This window comes from Telopea speciosissima, chromosome 11 (genome assembly GCF_018873765.1).
Source record: "Telopea speciosissima isolate NSW1024214 ecotype Mountain lineage chromosome 11, Tspe_v1, whole genome shotgun sequence".
Classification (NCBI taxonomy): domain Eukaryota; kingdom Viridiplantae; phylum Streptophyta; class Magnoliopsida; order Proteales; family Proteaceae; genus Telopea; species Telopea speciosissima.
Genome location: NC_057926.1, coordinates 48,363,275 through 48,385,697, shown reverse-complemented (window position 1 = coordinate 48,385,697; position 22,423 = coordinate 48,363,275). Strand labels below are relative to the sequence as shown.

General features: G+C 39.4%; 1 protein-coding gene and 1 pseudogene across 1 annotated transcript; both read right to left on the bottom strand.

Moving 5' to 3' along the window:
• Positions 1-4,742: 4,742 nt before the first annotated feature.
• LOC122645642 lies at positions 4,743-7,921 on the bottom strand (annotated as a pseudogene).
• Positions 7,922-21,607: 13,686 nt separating this feature from the next.
• LOC122645263 lies at positions 21,608-21,982 on the bottom strand. Its single transcript, XM_043838588.1, has one exon. The coding sequence runs from the start codon at positions 21,980-21,982 to the stop codon at positions 21,608-21,610; it is 375 nt and encodes a 124-aa protein (XP_043694523.1).
• Between the last annotated feature and the right edge of the window lie 441 nt (positions 21,983-22,423).

Below are 22,423 nucleotides of genomic sequence, written 5' to 3'. Positions count from 1 at the left end.
TCTTTCTCGACCTATTGGCATTAAAACACTCATAACTTTCCATAAAGTAGATGACTCAATTATCTAAGTTTTCATGTTTTGGGATTCCCCCAAATTCTGCCTAGATAGTCCTCTAAAATTCACATGAAGTCCTCACTTCACTTAAAACTGTATAATTTCCATTTTTTTTCTCTTTGTTGAGGAACACCGGTAGTGTCCACACTACACATAGGTTCACTCTAAGTTACTTTATGTTTGTAAATAATGGAAATTCATATTTACCTTTGCTATTACAAATCCTTTGTTGGACGAACCGCACTCCATCAAAATGAATCCATGTACTTCTGATCATCAAACAAAATCCAATATTAAATACTTTTCTGGATACAGAGTATTACACAATAGCAGGCCTATTGCTTATTATATCTTACGGATGAAAACCAGCTTTTGTAAGGATTACTTTATGCCTAGCTCTCCAATTATAATAAAATCCATGGCAGAATAGCCACGCATGCTTCAAAACATGGGTGATGCCCTCTAAGGAGAGGATCTGTGAATCCCATCCCGTGCTCATCCATTGAGCTAGATGCTTGTGTAGATTTTATGTGACCAAGTAGAGATCTCTTGCCCAATTTTATTTCCCGGTAAATTATAGTTGTGTAACTATAGAACCTCCCGCGAGCTTTCATATATGTACAAAAACACCCATGAGGTTTGAAAATTTATGACTATTTTGGATTTAGAAAGTAGGGGTGGCATGTGTAATTGTTTTTGTAGATATTTGACAATTCAAGGAAGGCACGTGTAAAAAACCCTTATTTTTTAGATAAAATTTAGATGAGTGATACTTTACGAGTAATATTTCTAACTACTACGGGTGCCAAAAGTGAGATCGAACCGGGTAAACTGGCTGAAATCGATTCAACCCGAACTGAAATCGGCCCGAACCGATCGATTAACACCACTATCAACAACAACCCACATCACCCTACGGTTATCCCCAACAAAAAAAAAGAAAGAAGGTAAATACCAATTGAGGTACCCAAAGTGCCGCCACTACCACTACCATCATCACCGACGACCAGTCCCATCCACCCACCTGCTCTGTTCTTCCCCAATCCCCCAGCCTTACCATCCCCTGCAATCAGATTACTCGAAGACCGGCAACCCCAAATTGCTCGTACAACAACCAAATTAAACTGAAAAAAAGGAGTAAAACTAACCGAATTTCTAGAACGTTAGCGGAGCCATGAGCGAAGATTACCTTCAATTATCGCAAGGGAAGATGAGTTGCAGGTTTTTTTTATCTTTTTCTTAAAGGGGTATTTTTGTAACTTTACCCCTTGATTTTAATACTGTTAGTCATGAACTGACAGTATGGATGTATTTATTAATATTTGTAAGCCTCAGGAGGGTACGTAGAATTTTTTAAATTTGAGGGGTAAAATCATACTTTTGTTAAATTTCAAGGGTGATATGTGTAAATTACTCTATCATTATTCATTACTTGGGTACCAGATTGATATTATGGATACTTAGAAGGGAGGGAGACGATATTTCCCTTTTTTTTTTTTTTTGGGGGTTGAATTTTTATAGATTTTGTTGAAGTCAGTGTCTCGTGAGACGTCATGTTTGAATATTTCTGTGTACGTCTGCACGTATGTCCCCCCCTCTCCCGCCCCCCCCATCCCTGGTCCCCCGCCCCCTTCCCTCTCCCGTTGACTGTAAAAGCTAGTTTCTGGAATCAGATATCGGTGTTAGAGAGAGGTGCCAGCGAGGCCTAAGGATTAGATACAGAGAAGGAATTTGATTGTAACAGAGTCGATTACGAAGTTATGGTGGTTAGTCAAGTAGTTAGAATCAATTGGGCTACCACATTGGCTATAAATATGTAAATAAGGGTGGGATTGAGGGTTATGTGATTTTTAGTCTTCATACCATTCTTCTGGAATGTTCTTGGAGGTTCAGTTGCCTCGAAGCCAGGTTTCTTTCTTTCAGTTTAATACGAAAGAACTTTCTTTTTTCTTCTTTTTCTTCTTGAAGGAGATTCTCATTTTTCTTCCTCTTTCAATTAAGGTATCAACACCCTCCCGCCCCTTCCCTTTGACTGTAAGAGGTAGTTTCTGGAATGAGATCTCGGTATTCCGCTGCCGCCCCCTCCCTTTGACTGTAAAACGTAGTTTTTGAAATGAGATAAACGGTGTTTGTCTCGTCTCTGTTGCTTTCTATAATCTTAGTAGCAGATTTCAACAAAGTTCTTAGTTTTGATGTGAAGGTTAGAGTATTTACATCTCGTTTCTTAGGACTGCCGTGCCTAGACCTTTTTAATTTTGTTGAAAAGTTTGGTTTATTGACCTCCAATTACATAACTAATCAAAAAAACCTTTTTTTAACTAAACCCTTTTTTGTCAATAATTAGATAGGGCGACTGTATAGATTCTGAAATCTCCTCTTTTTATAAATTATTTTTGGTTGAATTTATAGATTTTGATTAATTCGGTTTCCTGAGACGATTTAGATGTTTACATATTAGAAGATCAATCGGTCAAAATAACCATGAGCAGCTACGATATTAGAATTTCTCTTCGTAGTAGGTGATCGATGAGTTGATCCGGCACTGAATGTTTGAATATTTGTGTGCAAGTCTCTTGTAAGAAAGAAAAAAGAATAGCAGTCTTCTTCTTGGAGAGATTATGGTGATGGAGTTTTGTCTCGTTCATTGCTATCTCTTTACCTTAAGTTTCGGGTTCCGAGCCAGGTGGGTGTATCATTTATTTGCCTAGTATCTAGGTAAGGGATGTATCTTCAAGATTTTTTCTCCTCCAACCACTCCGTTGTCAGCTTGGGTCTCCTACTTCAACTATCCTTTCTTTTTTGGGGTAATTATTATTACTATCCTACATTGAATCTATATTTATTAAAATTATCTTATCTTAAATTTTTTTGTTGAAATTATCTTATTTTTAAATTTTTACATCTTTTACCCTCATGTTTTTAAATATTCAGATTGTCCTTCATATTCATCTAGTAACCTTTTAATCTATTTAACTTACCATTCTTTTTCTATATTTTACTATTTTTATCATTAAAATAGTAAAAAATGAAAGCATCTACCTGCTTCTTCTCTCTCTGTTTTATACTTCTTTCGGTTTTTTTTTATTTTGTTTTTTTTCTTCAATTTTTCTACTAAATTAATTGTTATTTAACATTTTATCCTTGTCTGTATCGTGCCATCGATACGGTATCAGTATGGTATCGGTGACTAACAAAATCAGTACATATTGCTCGATACGGGCGATACGATACTAATACTTAGAACTATGATCTATTCGAAAAAGAACGATGGAGATGAAATGTTGAATAAAAAATTAATTAAATAGAAAAATTGAAAAAAAAAAAAAAACAAATGGATTAAAAAACGAGAGAGAGAGAAGAAGAGGGTGGGTGCTTTGATTTTTTATTATTTTAATGACAAAAATAGTAAGAAATAGAAGAAAAATGATGGATTAAATAGATTAGCAGATTACTTGGTGAAAAAGAAAGGCAATCTGGGTATTTAAAAACTTGAGAATAGAAGAAAATATAAAAGTTTAAAAACAGGATAGTTTCAATAAATAAATTTAAGATAAGATAATTTTAATAAATATAGGCTAAGTGTAGGATAGTGATAAATACCCCTTCTTTTTCTATCGTTTTTTCTTCCCTTTCTCCTCTTCTTACTTTTTTATCTCCTTTTTCTGTCTTGTACTTCACGACATCCTCCTTTGTTGCCTGGTCTGTTTCTCTGCTCAACGATGCTTTTCCTGCTGGTTCCTCTTTTCTCTTGGTGGGCCAGCACTTCGTCTTTTTTTTCTTTGTTCTAGGTTTTGGCGTGTTTCTTGTGCCTTTAATTGCCCTTGCCGTTTGGCTTGGGTCATGATGTCGCAATCTCACTGCTTGGTTTGCCGTCTCTCTCCGGTTTGTGCTGTCTCCGCTGATGTGGATCGAAGGATATCTGGTTTGAGGGAGGATCGGTCTAACTCTACCCCGAGGGGTTCTTCTTCTGTGGTGTGGAGGACTAACGTGGTGTCGTCTTCTTCCCCTGCTGGGGGTGCTGCATCGAAACCCTTATTTCGCTCAAAAATTTTGTTTGGGTTTATTTTGGGGTACCCTGGCCCGTCTAAAGATACCCTTTGTTCCAAACTTGTGGAGATGTGGGAATCTCTTGGTCTGGTTTATCTCTGTTGTTATGATCGTGGTGGGTTTACTGTAGAGTTTTACTCGAGCGCTGACCGTGATAAGGTACATGCACTCGGTCCATGGTGGTGTGGAAGGTGCTTGAATAATCTGGTTCCACATGCTCTAAGGCTTTCTTTCCCAAATGTTATTAGTCAAGCAAATAAAAAAACAGAAAAAAAATGCTCAAAAAAAGTGTATGCCATTTGCTCCCCCTCATAAACTAAATAAAATTGTTACACTTATTGACATTCCCTTTGGATTAGTGGTAGTTATTTCTCCAATCGATACTCCTTGATTGCGATTTCTACATCAACCTCTATAATCCATACTGGATTGTCTAAGCTTCCATGAATGTAGCAGAAAAACTCCTATTATGTTTGCATTCTAAATCGATTTCACATGATAAAAATAATTGTTTTTATTACCTAAGAATGCAAAATCAACCTATAATGCATTCCAAAAACATATATACCAAACACGGCCTTGTTATTTCATACATTTACATTGATCAAAACAACAATTATATGAATACTACAGACCCTTCTGATCCTCATATAGCCCTTTATCTACAAATTTTTTGTTATAATCTATACCATAACAAATCAAATAGATGAAAAAGATGATGTAGAGGAAGATGAAACACCATGGCCTCTTTTGTGTGATTGGATACCGTTTGGAGCCCATACCAAATGGGTATAGCGGGTCATAATACAATCCCCAAAATTCATCGGCACTGGTCACCTGCCGGAACCATGTGATCGGAAGCTTACCCGAAATCATAATCCCCAAATATAACATCAGCAATCCGCTCCACCTTCACTCCTGGAAGCCAGCGGCCACCAATGCCTCCATCATGTCAACATAAGGCTCTATCACAACGGGTCGACCCGACACAACGATAACCAGACATTTCACCTCCTTGCACACAGTCTTGATAGTCTCCTCTCCGTCCAGTGCTAGCCTAAGCTCTTTGCTATCACCGTCAGTTTCTGCATATGGGAGCTCGCCAACAACCACGATCGCATAGGAAGAATCCTGGTTCTTGTTAACAAATTGGTTGTCGGGTTTTTCTTGGAACACTACCTGGGTCTGCTTGCTAACAGCCCTCTTAATACCTTCTAAGATGGTTGTTCCTTTTGTGATGTTGCCTGAGGTGCCCTTCCATGAGACAGTCCACCCTCCACATTGGTAGCCGATGTTGTGTGCATGAGACCCAACCACAAGGATCTTGGGGGCATTCTTACTCAAAGGAAGCATCTTCTCCTCTTCCTTCCCGTTCTCCAACAACACCAAGCCCTTCCTCACGGCTTCTCTTGCCAATTCCCTATGTTTCTGTGGGTCCAAAAGGTTGAAAAGTTAAACCAAACTTAATGACCAAAATACCCATATCAATGAAATTGATTAATTCAGTTGGGTTTTGGGACTAACCTTGTGTCCAACCATGGGATGGAGAGACCGGTCAGCCATTGGCTGTTCAAAAAGCCCAAGAATGAACTTCACCCTAAGGATTCGCCTCACGGCATCGTCAATCCTGGCGATAGGAATCTCGCCGGACGACACAAGCTCCGTCATGTATGTGAGGTATTGTTGGTATTTGTAAGGGATCATGACCATGTCGATTCCAGCGTTGATGGCTGCCTTCAGGCTTTCTTTGTAGTGTGAACCGGGTGGGTTGGTCATCCGGTCAATTGCTTCCCAATCTGATATGACCATACCCTGTCCCATGTAGCAGCCCATAAAAAGTGATGACCACTAGGGAGTCAGGACCAGGTTAAGGGTAGAAATGTAAATTCAGAGATATTGTATGATAATTTTATGCTACCTGGAAGGACATCTCTTGTTTGAGAATGTGAGTGAGGAGGAAAGAGTTGGCATGCATCTTGATCCCGTTCCAGCTAGAGTAAGAAGCCATGATAGTTGATACCCCCATGGCGATTGCATCAATATAAGGGGTCATGTGGATGTGATACAGGTCGTCATATGTGGTCACCGTGTTGTGCGCATCGACCCCTCCTTGTGTCCCACCATCGCCAGCGTAGTGTTTTGCACAAGCCAACACTTTCTTTCCCCTGTAATGGACCCATTCAATAACAATCATCAAAATTTAGAATATCTACCGTCCAATAAATAACTAGAGACCATGGTTTTATTGGTATCGGTGTTGAACTGATACTGGATCGATGATACGAATACAAATAGAAGGTAAAATAGTATAATGATATTAGGGCTGTGTTTGGTATGCATTCTTGGAATGCATTCTAGGTCGATTTTGCGTTCTCGAATAGTAAAAGTTGTTGTTTTATTGTCTGAGAATGCAAAATTGACCTAGAATACATAGCAAACATAGCATAGATCTTCAGGTGCACGTATTTGCAGAGGATCCGATCTCAATAGGGGTGAAAATGGAAATACACTTTAAACAGAAAAAGGAAGTACCCAGAAGCGACGAAGGGGTAACCAAGGGTATGATTGTGAGTAGGGTAGCCCTGTAGCCCTAGTATGATCTTGGACATGCTCTTCACAATCTGCGTATCCTCGCTGTAGCTCTCGTAGCACCGACCCCAGCGCGGATCCCTACACACCTGCATTTCCACACACCAAAATCCCCAACCATTAGTTAAAAGATGAACGGGACATTATCCAACCTTTGAAAAGAGAAAGACAAAAAATTGCCCTATCCAGGTTGGAAGAATGCTCCTGCTACCCATGCTTCCAACCATAGAAATTGGATAATTTCATTCCTTTGGCTTCATAAATACCCTCTTAGGTTTTTGTGTTTTCTAAAATTTCCTTTTAGATTCCATTTCTTTTGCTGTCAACTGGGTAGCATGAATATTCCTTCAACGATTGTATAGCTTTACTGATCTGAATGACCGACCTCGCTCTTACCGGGGGAGAGAGAGAGAGAGAGAACTTACAGCAATACAGGGAGCAAAAGCGTACGGCATTCCGGTGCCCAGAACCTCCAAAGCAGTGGCACTTCCGATCCTCACCATTAAATCCTCATCCCTTCATGAGAACAAAACAAGAAAATGAGAAAACAGGAAAATACTGGCAAAAAATCTGTTCACAATTTATCTTTAAATGATCTCAAGCTTATGTATTTCCCACAGTTACATAGATTCACACAAACAGAGAAAGAGGAAGATAGAGAAACCTTGCAGCTCCAAGGCCGATGTTATGAGGAAAAATAGTGGCACCGAGTATGTTATTATGGCCATGGACTGCGTCAGTACCATATATTATTGGAATCCCAAGCCTTGACGACAACGCAGACTTTTGGAACCCATCGATCATGTCCGCCCACATTGCAGGGGTCGCGTCTGGCGCTATAACAGGATGACCGACCGGCACTACTCCGTTCACTACACTCCCTGAAATTGATAACCAGAACAACCCTCATCGTTAGTGTTTCATCTTCTTGAGCTTCAAAGAATTAAAGAAAATTAGGCTTCAAACAAGTAGGAAAAACTTAGGCTGTGTTTGGTATGCATTCTATGTTCATTTCGCATTCTCGACTGAGTTATTTTTATTATCTAAGAATGTGAAATCAACTCAAAACGTGTTCCAAGAATGCATACCAAACACAGCCTTAAAAAACTACAGAAAACACAGGGGACGAACCGATGGAATGATTAATAAGGACGTCAGGAGAGGCGACGGAGTGATCGATTTGGGCCATTTGGCCGATCTTTTCATGAGTGGTCATCCGAGAAAGGAGTTCTGAGATTCTGTTTTCGATTGGGAGTGTTGGATCCTTGTAACGAGCTTGAGGAGAAGGGAAGATGAAGTAGATGACGATGAGAAAGAAAAAGGAACCGAGGTGAAGAGAGGAGCAATGGCGATCACCATGGCTATGGGAGGTTTTCCTTTGGATTTCTTCAGTCTTCTTCATATTTTCTTAGCCTTTCTGTAGGGATTATGATTAACGACTGTGTGTGGAATTCAGATTCTGAAATCTCCTCTTTTTATAGATTTTGATGAAGTCGGTTTCGTGAGACGACTTAGATGCTTGAATGAGGAAAATTTCTGTCGACAGCTCTTGTAACAACAGACTGTGAAGCAAGTTGCATGCTCATTTGAGAACGAATCATCTGCACGTACGTCCGCCCACCGCCGACCCTGCCCGCCGCCATTTTTGAAAGCGGAGATAGTGTCTGTGCCTTTGTGGAATTTTAGTAGGAAATTTCGACGAACTTTTTCATTTTGACGTGAAGGTTAAAGTATATATTTAAATCTCATTTCTTAGTAGGACTGGCGTGCCGGGAGCTTTTTTATTATGTTTTTGTTAATAATTGTGGTTTTGTTGATCTCCAAACCCAAATTTACATGACTAATAAAGCAGAAAAAACGTGTTTTTAAAATTAAATAAAGATAGGTTGACTGTATGTGGAATTCAGGTTCTAAAATCTTTTCTTTTTAGAAATATTATTTTAGGTTGAAATTTTATAGATTATGATGAATTCTGTTACGTGAGAATCCGACTTAGATATTTGAATATTTCAGTGTACAACTCCTATATTTCAGTGTACAACTCCTGTAAGAACAGAATGTTGCATGCTCATTTGAGAATGGATTATGTTTATTTTGTGCAGGTGAACTTACATCTTAGACCCAATCTCATGTATATTTTGTTTCCATAAACTATACGTATGTGATGTACATCTCAGAGCCAATTACATGTTTATTTTGTTTCCATAAATACTCCTCAATCCCTTGTTAATGGCAAAAATAGGACAGGTGGTTACCTCTCACATGTATGTGCACCTGTACGTATGTGCAGAGTTTCATTCATTGTGTTTGCCACACAGGAAATGGATTGGGGTCTCCTGTTGCGCGCGGCTGTGTAGACATCCTGTTTTGTCTTTTGTCCCAGAGGTTTCCCATAACGATGATGAGCACCTTCCAAGGTCTAGAGCCGGTGTATCTGTGGATGTAGTGTCAGTGTGCACCGTTTGAATCCGTTTACCGATCACCCATTCCCCTTTTTCAGATCCCAAACCTGAACTTTCAAGAACCCCTGGAAAGGTTAGCCATGACCTAGACTCCTTGGAAGGACCAGTGTGGCCCAAACAGTCCAAACCATGCCCATCGATACTAAAACCTACGTCGACACTCAATGGCCCTGAGACGACACCGAACCGACCTTCCTTCGACATCGAGCCATACCTCTTCACTGTCGAACAGTGCACTTTTACTGTCTATCTCACTTTGACATTCAGTCAATGGTAATCGACTCCCGATCCATTTCCATCGATGTCGAGTCTTGTTCATTGACAGCTACTAGATGTCGACCATACCCCACTTCGATGTCGAGTCAGGCACTTTCACTGTCGAATAACAACAAATCCGAGAAGCCCAAACCTTCCATATTTTGCTCCGGTTGGGATTCCTTTCGCGTCCCAGCCTATTTTTAGTACTTTGGATTTCAATCTTAGCTCCCTTAGGTCCCAAGGAACACCTCCTAAGACAACTAAACACTTGTCCCCCATCCATTGGTCCTTACCTTGACTTTACACCTACCGTCGATGCAAAGACTCCTCACTTGGACCATCCGGATTAACTCCACTAGCCTTACACGAATTTGGGAGTGCACACAACCCTCTACCCTTATAAATACACCCCCTCTCACGTTGAGGAGGGTTAGACATTCACTTGAGAGGAGCTTTGCTTAGCACCTAGTTCAGAGACAGTACCCCCCTACACCCATATATACTTAGCCTCCATTCAAAACCTTTGAGTCCTTAGCTTTGGCATCCCACTTAGCCTTGGTCTATTGCCTCTCTACCATTTGAACACCATAATCTCCAAACTTCCCCTACCTCAAGACTAAGAAACACCAATCTAGGAATCTCGGCTTGACTGCGAAGTGCCCGAGTACAAGAAACAAGAGAAGCCTTACAAGCGGGGAAACTTGTTCCTACGTACAAATCTCTTGAGTTACAAAAGGGAAACCTCCACATCTTTAGTCTTTTGCTCTCATTAGGTAAGAGTTCATTCTTCCTTTACATTTACTTGATTTCTCGTTTTTAATTTTTGTTTGCATCTTCTGAAGGGGTGTGATCCCATCTCTCCAGATGATGATCACACCTTCTCTCTCCTCTCTATCCTTCTTCCTAAGTTCATCCATATCACTCTTTTATTCGTCTCCATGCATGCACTTTTATATGATCCCCATCCCCCGTAATTTAAGATTCCCTCATGCATTCATTTTACGAGTCTTCTCAAATGCCTTGTACACATGTTTTCGTGTTTTATCATCGTTATCCACCTTCCACCATATGCACAGCCTAGCCATCATTTCCGTTTCTTTCTTTTTATCATCTCTTCATGCTTAGCCTTGAGTCCACCATGTTTAAGTTATTTAGGTCTTGAGTCCTTTATTTTAAATTCTAGTATACTAACCATTGTTTCACAGTTGAACCTCCGGGTATGTGCTCTTTTCACTCTCCTTGTGTTTTATTTTCTTTGTACTTGCATCTTACATTCTATCAAAGCATGTTATACCATTGCCTAGCCAAGTAATAGAGAGACTGCCAAGTTCGGGCGGACTGGGGTGCATAATATATTCCTCGGACTATAATTTGACCTGTATCCAGACCAACAAACCATTTGTCCCCAAAAGGGGGTTTATGAGAGTCATTACATTACAACTTAGGTCCTAGACCATCCTCTAGGTGGCGACTCCAAATCTTCAATTCACCTCTTTCTTCTCCCTAAAGAGGGATGAGGTGGAAGACACATGGCGATCCCCCGCCATGTCATTGTCCTCACAGACTGCCCCAATTGCCTTGCTACGCAGACATAGCAAGACGCGCAATGATTGCTTTACCCCTACCCGAGCGCCTTGCCCGAGTGAGGGTAAGATGGTCATTTCGTGCCTTGTTGTGTCTGCATGCGATGAGAGCGATTAGGGGCAGTTGAAAGAGGATCCGATCTGTAACAAATAGATATAAAAGACAGGACCAAGTTTCCCTCTACCCACAGTGAATGGGATACCATAAGGTGGAAGAGGGCGGGAAAGGATATCAAATGAGTATTTTGGAACATACTAAAACCCTAAGAGGGATTTGTGAACCCTAAGATGGTGGGTGAATCATCCTTTATTGATGGAGGACAACTTATTCCTAAAAGGTAAGGGTTAAAAAAAAAAACATAATACTAAAACAAAGGGGAAAATCAACTTTGCGAATATGAAAAACTCATGATTTGATCGTTATTTACCCCTTGTGAGTTGAATGTCCCAAGTACCCTTTTCTCCAATTAATGCCCAGATTGAAGTAGCCAAGTAGGTACCCCACAACAAAGGAAAGACAAGTATATATGTTTTTTCCTCTCTTTTTTTTTCTTGTATTCCATATGTAGCATTGCTTAGGTGATCATTTGCTTAATCTAATGATAAAGTAGGTTTAGGTCTACAACATTAAATGGAGAAACACTCTCGTATGTACATTACAAATGGGAAAGAGATCCTTGCTTGGTCGTGTAAGTCCTTGTATCAGCACAAGGGGGCAATGAGAACATATGTAGGGGCATCGACATGGATGGATATTTTGATTTCACATTGGTCAAGGTAGTAAATTTGTGTGCTCCTATGACTTGGCGATGGAACCATGCGACCAAGCAATGTTCTTTTTCCCTTACAAAATATACACTTGACATTACAAAATAAGGAGAAAGAACATTGGCAAGATGCACGCATACACTACCACCTCCCTATGTTTCCCCCCTCCCCCTCCCTTTGACTGTAAAAGCTAGTTTTTGGAATGAGATCTCAGTGTTTGAGTCGTGTCTCTGCCTTTCTATAATCTTAGTAGGAGATTTCAACAAAGTTCTTAATTTTGATGCAAAGATTAGCGTACTTAAATCTCGTTTCATAGGACAGGGCAATGGCAATTTCTGGACAGAATTGAGTTGCAGGTTTTGTGTTTTAATGGAGTGGAGGAATGGAGGGGATAGAGCGGGAGTTATGAACTGGGTTTAGGATCGAGTGTAGGGAGAAGTGTGGGGGTTGTATGGTGGAAGTTTGGTTTGAAACTGATGGACAGATCTGAAGTTAAGAGGGAGTCCTAGTTAAGGTAGGAGTTGCAGGTTTAATGGAGGTTAGGGTTTGATGGATAGAGGGGAAGGATATATGTAGGAAACTAAAATTACTTACTGGTTTGATCTCCTTCAAAGGCAGCAACAGCAACTTGAAGAAGCTTGAATGAAGAAGAAGAAGAACCTTCGGTACTGGACAGACGCAAGGAGTCATGAGTTTTTAATATTGTTACTAATTTTGGTTTTGTTGACCTCCAATCAAGTAGACCCAAGTTTACATGGTCAAATAAAAAATAAATAAAAAATAAATAAAAAAACCTTTTTGTAATTAAAGAAGTCTTAGACAGGGCAATGGCAATTTCTGATTTCTTTTCTGATTGGAGGAATGTTTTGGTATCTATTTTACCATCCTTAGGCTGTGATCATAACTCTCATTTGGTTAATCTGAACCCCAATAATGTTTCTTATAATTAGAAGCTTCTTAGTATGCCACATCATGGTGTCTTGCAAATCTGGTTTCGGTAAAGTGCCATCAATGAAAACCAACTTGTTTATTCCTTCCAATGACCATTAACATGGATCGGTGCCATGTAGGATAGTTATTGCCATCTAGCAGAGGAGTCACCAAGGTTGCTCTAGGTTGATCACTCGAATAAAGATAATCGGTAGAAGACATCGGCAAAGCAAGCATAATGGACGAAGCGGATGCATTCTCGGTACCCATAGAAGAAGAACCGGACTTGATGCTAGAGACCTAGACTGATGATACCATGATAAGAAGATATTAATGAGAGGATAAATGATGAGAAGATGCAATTGCATCGGTTGTCTTGAATTGAATCCGTAACGGATGATAATTACAAAGATAATGAGATCCTACGAGATATGATTGAATTTGAATATCAAATTTGACATGTGGCCCAATCAGGTCATTTCTCTTGTTTCCAGGGTTTGGAGCTGCCACATAATTTTAAATTCGACAAAATTTGAGGGTGCTTGTTTAGAGAACCTCTGTAAACGTGTTAAAATTGAAATTAAATTAAAGTATTAACTATTAACCTATTAGCAAGGGCAATATTGTAACTCAAAACAAGCCAAGAGAGAAAGTACTCTGTAAGATTAGGAATTTGGATACATCATACAAGCAATGCAGACGCATTTTGCGGGAAATATATATGTGGACGAATCGACTCACCATGATCATTCGTACTAAGTTTATGGTTTTAGGTATAGAGTATCGGGGGATCAATATCGAGTATCGATATCAGATCGGATATGGGGATGATATCAAACAGTATCGGATGTAATGAAAAGTTTTACCCTCAAAGATACTGATACCATAGGGTATTTTGACCATTATACCATTGTGATCGTAGTACCTTGCAATGATAGGATATCAGCCAGGTATTAGTGTTGGTGACAACCGACAAAGAAGTTGTCCGATAAAGTTATTGCACATGAAATTTTTCACTTCCTAAAAACTCATAAAGGGAACATGAATGGGTAGTCTTTAAACATGATTATCAAAAGCATATGATAGGGTGGAATCCTATTGCAGACTACTTGGCCAAGCATGCGGTGATTACGGGAGTGTCTTCGACAAACCTTCCCTTTCCTAGTCATATTGAAGAACAATTGGCTCGTGATGCTATGGGTATGCCTAGATACCGGTGTCTGTAATGGGTGGGGGGAGCTGGCTGGCCATCTCAGCCAGTGGTAACGTTCTTCGTTTCTTTCCTGTTTCTGTTTTTGGCTCTTTGTCGTTTAATATAATGATCTTCTAGCAAAAAAAAGGGTGGAATTAGATTACCCTTATAAAGTTAAATGAACAACTTAAAGTTATTGGACATGAAATTTTTCACTTTCTAAGAAATCATAAAGGGGAGGGGCATGGATGGGTAGTCGATCTTTAAATTTGATTGTCAAAAGCATATGATCGGGTGGAAAAAGATTACCTTTATGAAGTTAAATGATCAACTTACCCTTCTTCTTCTTCCTGCTGCAGCCCACAAATATGTATTATTAATCCCAAAACTCAAAACAGGTGAGTGATTTCTCTGTTTTATTGAAGAAGATTAGGAGCCAATCATCAACGCCCTTATCTTTTCCAGATTTCTCAATAGTTCACCGATCCGATCTTTGATTTTGCTACTGTTCTATGATCCTCAGAAACAGAGCTTCTTCTTGGCCGAGAGGATTCTGAGGGCAGTTGCAGTAGAGGGAAGATCACAACAATTAAGGGATTCAATAGGGCTCAAAGCTAATTGAAGCAAGGTGGTACAAGACCCAGATGGGTTGAGAAAAAATGAAACATATCAAAAGTTTGAGGAGAAAATCCCATTTCTTTCTCTTTGACCCCTGCTAGAAGCCATCGCCCCAGATGAAGGGATGCCCTTATGCTTCAAGACCCGATTCAATCTCACTCAATTGAGCTGCAAGAAAGCAAGGTGAAGTCCCAAAACAAACGTAGAGAACCGATTTGGGCTCCATGGAATCAAGCCATTAGGGACAGTCATTGTTCAAAGATGATGAGCCATTCTCGTCCCCTCTCATGACCTTCTTGGTGGTTCTATTAACTCTTTCCCCTCTTTTAATCTTAAATTCTTTTAGAGATAAACTCTCACTAAGGATGTATTTTAAATTCTGAGACAGTTTTTAGGGTTCTTGAGCACCAATTTCTATTCTGTCTCTGAATTTAAAATGAGATGGAATCGATCCCCAAGAACCCTAGAACCAGCCTTTGTATCTAGAAATATGGAATTCTTAGGGTTATTTCAAATTTTTTTTCATTTCACGGGCACAAAACAGTTGTGTTGCAAATGCAATGCAGTAGAGGGTAGGCACGGATGGGTTGGAAATCTAATTCTTTGTCCTTTGTAGGGTGTAGAGTGCTTATCAAATCTGTGCTTGGTTCTTTACCTGCTTATCTCATGAATTGCTTTTATTTCCCTACCTCTATTTGTAGGAAAATTGATTCTATTTGTCATAACTTTTGGAATGGGGGTAGTGGTAAGCATAGGAAAGCTTCTCTTGTCTCTTGGAAGAATTTGTGTCGTCCATTATCTGTTGGTGGTTAGGGGTTTAGAAGAGCTAGAACCCATAATGAGGCACTTTTATTGAAACTGGGATGGAGACTTTTGACCAATGACAATGCGTTATGGGCTAGGGTTCTAAAAGCCCATTATTCCCCAAACTCTTCTTTTTTTGACCTCAAAACCATTTCAAAGAAAGGGTCTTGGACTTGGAATAGTATAACCAAGGTTGTTGGAACTCTATGATCCTTTACATTTAGAAGGATTGGTAATGGTCAGAATACTTTTTTTTGGACTGACCCTTGGATTCCTTCTATTCCTGGTTTCTCAATCCGTTTAAATACTTCCCACCGAACTCACCCTATGAAAGTTTGTTTGTTTTATACCAAGTCCCTCTCTTGGGATACTGATCAGCTAAGACAGCTTGTCTCTGATCATGCCCAAACCATCTCTCTCATCCCCATTTCTGATTCTCCTGATACTTGGTGGTGCCCCTTGCTAAGGATGGCCGATTTAATACTAAACGAGCGGCTAACTTTCTCATTTCTGATTCCCCTAACCGTGATTTTTCTTCTTTCAATTGGTGGAATATTTTTTGGAAACTTAATTTGCATCCTAAGTTTAAAATGTTTTTTTTACGTGTATTAAATGCAGGGCTTCCAGTTAAGGATATTGTTTCGAAATGGATTCAGGTCGACCCCACTTGTGCACTATGTGGCACTTGTAATGAGACCGTCTGGCATATCTTCTTCTCTTGTGATTGGGTTAAACATATCAGGGCAGCCGGTCCTCTAGGGCTGAGAACCGAGTTTCTCACCCATCCTTCAATGGAACGATTCTTTTGTCTACTTTTCTCTCTCACAGGCTTGATAAGACCACTTTCAACTGGTTATTTTCTGTGTTTATTATAACTTGTTGTTGTATTTGGGAAGTTAGGAACAATTTATATTTTAGGTCTGTTAAACCTAATCCTCTCTTGCTTTTGAAAACGTTAAGACTTGGCTGCAGGATCTCCATATTTTCCCAACCCCAATTTCATCCCTATCTGTAAATGACTCTTGTTTGGTGGATATGTTTATTTCTTCCATGTCTGATTTAACTATTTTAGAATTTCTTGTTTTGTTATGCGCAGGTATTGACTCCAAAGACCTAATCTCTTCTAGATGGGCCTTTGGTATTTTGTTAGATGGCAAACTCATTATGGTTAGTACAGGTTTCATTAAGAAATGTCATGATATGGAACCAGAGCTGGTTGGGATAATGACCGGGTTAAATTTTGCTAACAAGAGAGGTGTGAAGCTGAAAAATGTTTGGTGTTCGACAAATCATTGCCTAGCCTTCTTCCAACTCCATCTTGATCTCCTTAGCCCTACGAGCTACTAGCTTAATTTTTGCGGGACTCGGAATTGTCCAAGGATATCTCTTACCGTAACATAAGTAATGAAAGAATTCTAACCTGGCTAAAATATAAGGCCAAACTAGCTGCTAAACAATCTCTTCCTTGTATGTATAAACAATCTTTGCCATCTTTTTAGTATTATAAATTTATCGTTTCATCAAAAAAAAAAAAACGTCTCTTGTAAGAATAGAATGTGGAGCATGTTGCATGCTCATTTGAAAATGGATCATCTGCACATATGTGCAGGTGAAAGTACATCTTAGAGCCAATCACATGTTTATTTTGTTCCTAAAAATTGCACGTATATGACGTACATCTCAATGGCAATCACATATTTATTTTTTTCCATTAATACTCTTCCTCCCTTGTAAATGGCAAAAATAGAACAGGTAGTTACTTCTCACATGTACATGCACCTGCACATACCATGCAAAGTTTCATTCATTGTGTTTGGTACGCAAGAAATGGATTGGGGTCTCTTGCGACGCACGGCTGCCCCAACTGCCCTGTAGTGCAGACATAGCAAGGCGCGTAATGACCGCTTTACCCCTGCCCGAGTGCCTTGTCCGAGTGGGGATAAGACGGTCATTTCATGCCTTGTTGTGTTTGCCCAGCAGAGCAGTTGGGGCAGCTGCGCAGTAGAGGATCCGGATCTGCAAAAAATAGATATAAAAGGTAGGACCAAGTTTTCCTCTACCCACGGTGAATGGGATACCATAAGGTGGAATAGAGCGGGAAAGGATATCAAATGGGTATTTTGGAACATACTAAAACCCTAGGAGGGATTTGTGAACCCTAGGATGGTGGGTCAACCATCCTCAATTGGTGGAGGAAAGCTTAATCCTCAAAAGTAAGGGAAAATTCAACTTTGCGAATAGGAAAACCCACGATTTGATCGTTATTACCCTTAGACCTTGATATACAAAAATTTGCAACTAAAATCCATAGTCATGTTTCATAAAAAATTTCCGTTGCTAATATCCGCCTTTTGATGCATATAAATCTACAACTGAAATCCGCAACTACAAAGTTGTAGCTATAAATTTTGGGACGCCAAATTCCACAGCTAAAATCTACAGTTATAGATTTGCAGCGAAAAAATCTGTAGTTAAAAATTCGTAGTTATAGATTTGTGGCAAAAAAATCCACAGCAAAAAATCCACAACTATAGGTTTGATGCGGAAACATCCGCAGTTATAGATTTGTTGTGGATTTTTCCACAACTACAGATTACCCTTTCCTGCGATAGGAAATCCGTAGCTATAGACTTAGCGACGACACTTGTAGTTATAGATAGAAAACTGTAGGTAATCCACAGCTATATATAGGCCATTGCTACGGATTTTTGGACCTTTTATTGCGGAAAAAATGCAGTTATATTTCCTTTTTGTTGTAGTGTTCACACATTTGAGTTTTGAGCATTTTGACTTTTTTTTATAACTTTTATTGGTTCTTAATTTGACCTATTATTTTCTCGAGTTGTCTTTTTCTCAATAAATCATGTTTGAATTAGTATACTTGTATAAGATTGGATCAACAAAAACATGAACAAATCTTCTTTTTATTTATTTCAATTGTTTGTGGTTTTTTGTAGGACGAGTTTTCCTTCAGCCACGGTGAATGGATTCAGATGTGCACCAGAAGGTATTTTGGGGAACCTACTAAAACCTTATAGGGTTTGTGAATCTTGAGATGGTGTGGGGAATCTTCACCGCGTAGTGAAGGAAATTTTTTTTCCTCTTTATGGGGAAAATTATCTTTCCATAGTCGCCTATATGACAGTTCTTTTAATGGATAAATTGTTTTCCTTAAGATGGATGGTTAATTTCGTCATTTTTTTATCCATTTCAAACACATGCATTGCTATGTTTTCAAATTTTTTTTTACCTCTTGCATTTGCAGTTGTTCAACTTTCTTTAGATACACCGAATTTTGAAAGATTAATTTCTCCATATTGCAAGATGTGTGTAGATTCAAATTGAACACATGAATAACTAGACATTTTTTTTTTGGTCATCATGAATAAATAAAAATATTATTGAAAGAAAGAAAAGAAGATCTAATCCAATAGGATGTCAGAATTTGCAGAGAGAAGCCACTTTTGCCTGTTAATGAGCTTCACCATTGGTGTACCTAGTACGTCAAGTTCTTGCCACTGCTCAGGTTTGGAGGAGGCTGTTCTTGACTTGAACACGTGACCACTAGGTCGTAATGGAGCAACTTTACCATTGTACCAGGTCGGCTCTCTTCCAAACAAAAACATATTAAGATTAAAAAAATGATTAAGAGAAAGAATGTAAGCACATACAACTCAATCTAATATTAAAAGGGTAAATTACATGGCGATCCCCTGTGTTTCCAAAATATACACCCGGCACCTTTAAGTGGACGGTGTTAAATATAAAATTTAAATGACAATTTTGCCCTTCAATTAACTATATTCTAATTTTTTATTTTTCAAACACAAAAAGTGGGACCCACCACTATTTCTTCCTCTTCTTCTTTCTTCTTATTCTTCAACCACCGCCCCACCACCGCTTCAACCTCCGACCACCCCACTATTGTGTCTACCATCCTTTCTCCAGTAACCCCATATGAATGGAAAAATCGTGGCCATTTCTCCTTGCAGAAAGCCACCCTCTTGCATGTTTAACCCCTTTATTTTTGCTTCAGTTCTATTTTAGTGAGTCTAGGGCACTCTGTTTCTTTGGGGTTCCATTGAATGGTGCAAGCTTGATTATGCTTGCACCCCGCATTGTAAAGATTATCAGAGCTTTCAGCCTCCAAATATGAATTCCAGTAAAAGTGTACAATGAAACCGATGAAATTGGGGCTGTAGGTTAGGGGTTTGATTGCTCAGGGAGGTTGTGGCTAGGGTCACCAAGAGAAGATGGAGCAGAAGAGAGTCCACCATATATGATTTTAACTGAGAAAGGAATGGGAGGTAATTTTCAGATCTCTGACAACCAAATCCACTGAAAAATCTCTCCAAATGGTGAAGAACCCCTCTCCCCAGGACCCAGAAACCATGTCTTATTGGGATGCCTTGAAGAAGATCAAGCTAGCATCTGAAACCTCAAGATCACTATTTGGGCATTCTTGGCTTTTTGTTTTACAGTCTTTTGATTTCTTCGCTGCTTTTTCTACTTTGATTACAATATTGTCGATCGATGGTAGTAGCTTATTAACAATATTTGAATCATGGGTAAAAAGTTTTCTCATGCAACTTGTGTCAGAGGAATCTCCCACACCATACCAATCACGATGTAGGAAACGTTTTCTTCATTAGGAGATCCACATGGTTAGAAAAGAAAGAGAGTATGAATGCGATACCCACATGATCACAATGTGGAAGTACGAGAAAAATCCTGGTGACATTTACACCTGTAACGAAAATGGTTACAATCTTATTAACCCAGCAAAGACTTGCTTTCCTTTTTTTTGATGAAAGTGTAATCACACAAACCACACACCAATCCCAAAAGATTTACTAACATTTACTTGAAAAATATTCTGCAGATACTGGTGGAAGGGACGTCACCAATCCTAGCTAGTAAGATCCATTCCACCTATTTTATCTTGGAAAGAAGACTAGTATCCATAGAAGAGAAAAAGAAAGCCTTCCAATTGGCTTATGCATTTGCATCAAGGACAAGGCCCAGTTTCATTGTTTCCTTGCAGCCAACCCATGTTTGCAGAAGGAAAGGGGTGTGAAGTTTGGACTGCCATATGGGCAAAATGGTAAGCTCACACCCCATTAAGGGTATCTTTGTCATTTTAAGGCATCAATAGCCAACATGTCAACAACTAACAGGAATACTCTAACGGAGTGGGGCTTAGTGTAACAAGTACCCTAAACTCAAGGGGTCGGAGTGTATATTTTGGAAACACGAGAGATCGCACTTGTATTTAATTAGGGCAAACCTCAAGGGTTGCTTGTGTAATTTACCCATATTAAAAAGACGAAGAACGGTTTAAGAAAGACACTAGTCGTTTAGAATCTGAAAATATAGTGTGTTTCAATCCTCCTCCAACAATGTGTGGAACTTTTTTTTTTTACACAAATTTGATTTGATTTGATTATGAACTCCCCTATCAACACGTCAACTACTCCTCCAGTTGATGAACAACGGTGGTTTGTATACTTTATTTTGTTTTATAGCTTTAGCTTGCTCAATTATATATTTGTCTCCTTTTACTAAGGCATTCTTTCCCTAATGTTACTACTCAAGCAAAAAAAAAAATGAAGAACAGCTAGCTCACAATGCCATGGGTTTGCCTAGATTTCGGTTTTGGTGATGTTAGGCCTGGCCCTCCTGTTGGATCCACCTGCAGTGGGTTCCTTGAGGATGGGCGCTAGTGTTTGGGTTTTGTTTTCTTTGTATCTTTTTTTCTTTTCCTTAATACAATGATCTTTTAGAAAGAAAAAAAAAAAAAAAAAAAAGCAAGAAAAAATGAAAAAAATGCTCCAAAAAAGTATATCCTATCCGCTTCCCTTCATTAACTAAATAAGATTGTTACACTCAGTGACATTCCCTTTTGATTAATGGTAGTTGTTTTCCCAATCGATATTCCTTGGTTGCGATTTCTACATCAACCTCTATAATCCATCTTGGATTGCCTCCGCTTCCATGAATGTAAGAAAAGCTCCTATTATGCTTGCATTCTAAGTCAATTTCACGAGATGATAAAAATAGTTGTTTTTATTCCCGAGAATGCAAAATCAACCTAGAATGCATTCCAAAATGCATATCAAACACAGCCTTAGTATTTCATAAATTTTCATTGATCAAAATAACAATTATATGAATGCTACAACAAGCATACCCTTCTGATCTTTATATAGCCCTTTATCTACAATTTTTTTGTTGTAATCTATACCATAACCAATCAATTAAATGAAAAAGACGATGCAGAGGAAGATGAAACACCATGGCCTCTATTGCGCGACTAGAAGCCAAGCAGCCACCGATGCCTCCATAATATCCACATAAGGCTTTGTTACCACGGGTCGACCCGACACAATGATGACCAAATATTTCACCTCCTTGCACACAATTTTGATAGTCTCCTCGCCGTCCAGTGCTATCCTGAGCTCTTTGCTATCACAGTCCATCTTTGCATATAGGAGCTCGCCAACAACCACAATTGCGTAGGAGGAATACTGGTTCTTGTTAACGAATTGCTTGTCGGGTTTTTCATGGAAAACAAACCGGGTCTGTTTACTAACAGCCTTCTTGATGCCTTCTAAGATGGTTGTTCCTTTGGTGATGTTGCCTGAGGTGCCCTGCCATAAATAGTCCACCCTCCACATTGGTAGCCAATTTTGTGTGCATGAGACCCAACCACAAGGATCTTGGGGGCATTCTTACTCAAAGGAAGCATCTGCCCCTCTCCCTTCCTGTTCTTCAACAACACCAAGCTCTTCCTAATACTTCTCTTGCCAATTCCCTGTGTTTCTGAAGGGTATCTTGGGGAATTTACTAAAACTTTATAGGGTTTGTGAATCCTGGGATGGTGTGGTGAATCTTCACCGAGTGGTGATGGAAAACTTTTTCCTTTTTATTAGGAAAATTATCTTTGTTAGTGGCCTATATGATGGTCCTTTTTATCGGTAATTTATTTTCCTTAGGTTGGACGCATTGGTGCACCCATTTATATCAGGCTCCTGCCACTGCATGGTTTGGAGGAGGTTGTTTCTTGACTTGAACCCATGGCCACTAGGTCACAATGGAGCAACCTTACCATTGTGCCG

Bases quoted from the DNA above. Each gene is read 5' to 3' on its own strand.
- LOC122645263 (XM_043838588.1), bottom strand. From the start codon at position 21,982: ATGTGGAGGGTGGACTATTTATGGCAGGGCACCTCAGGCAACATCACC.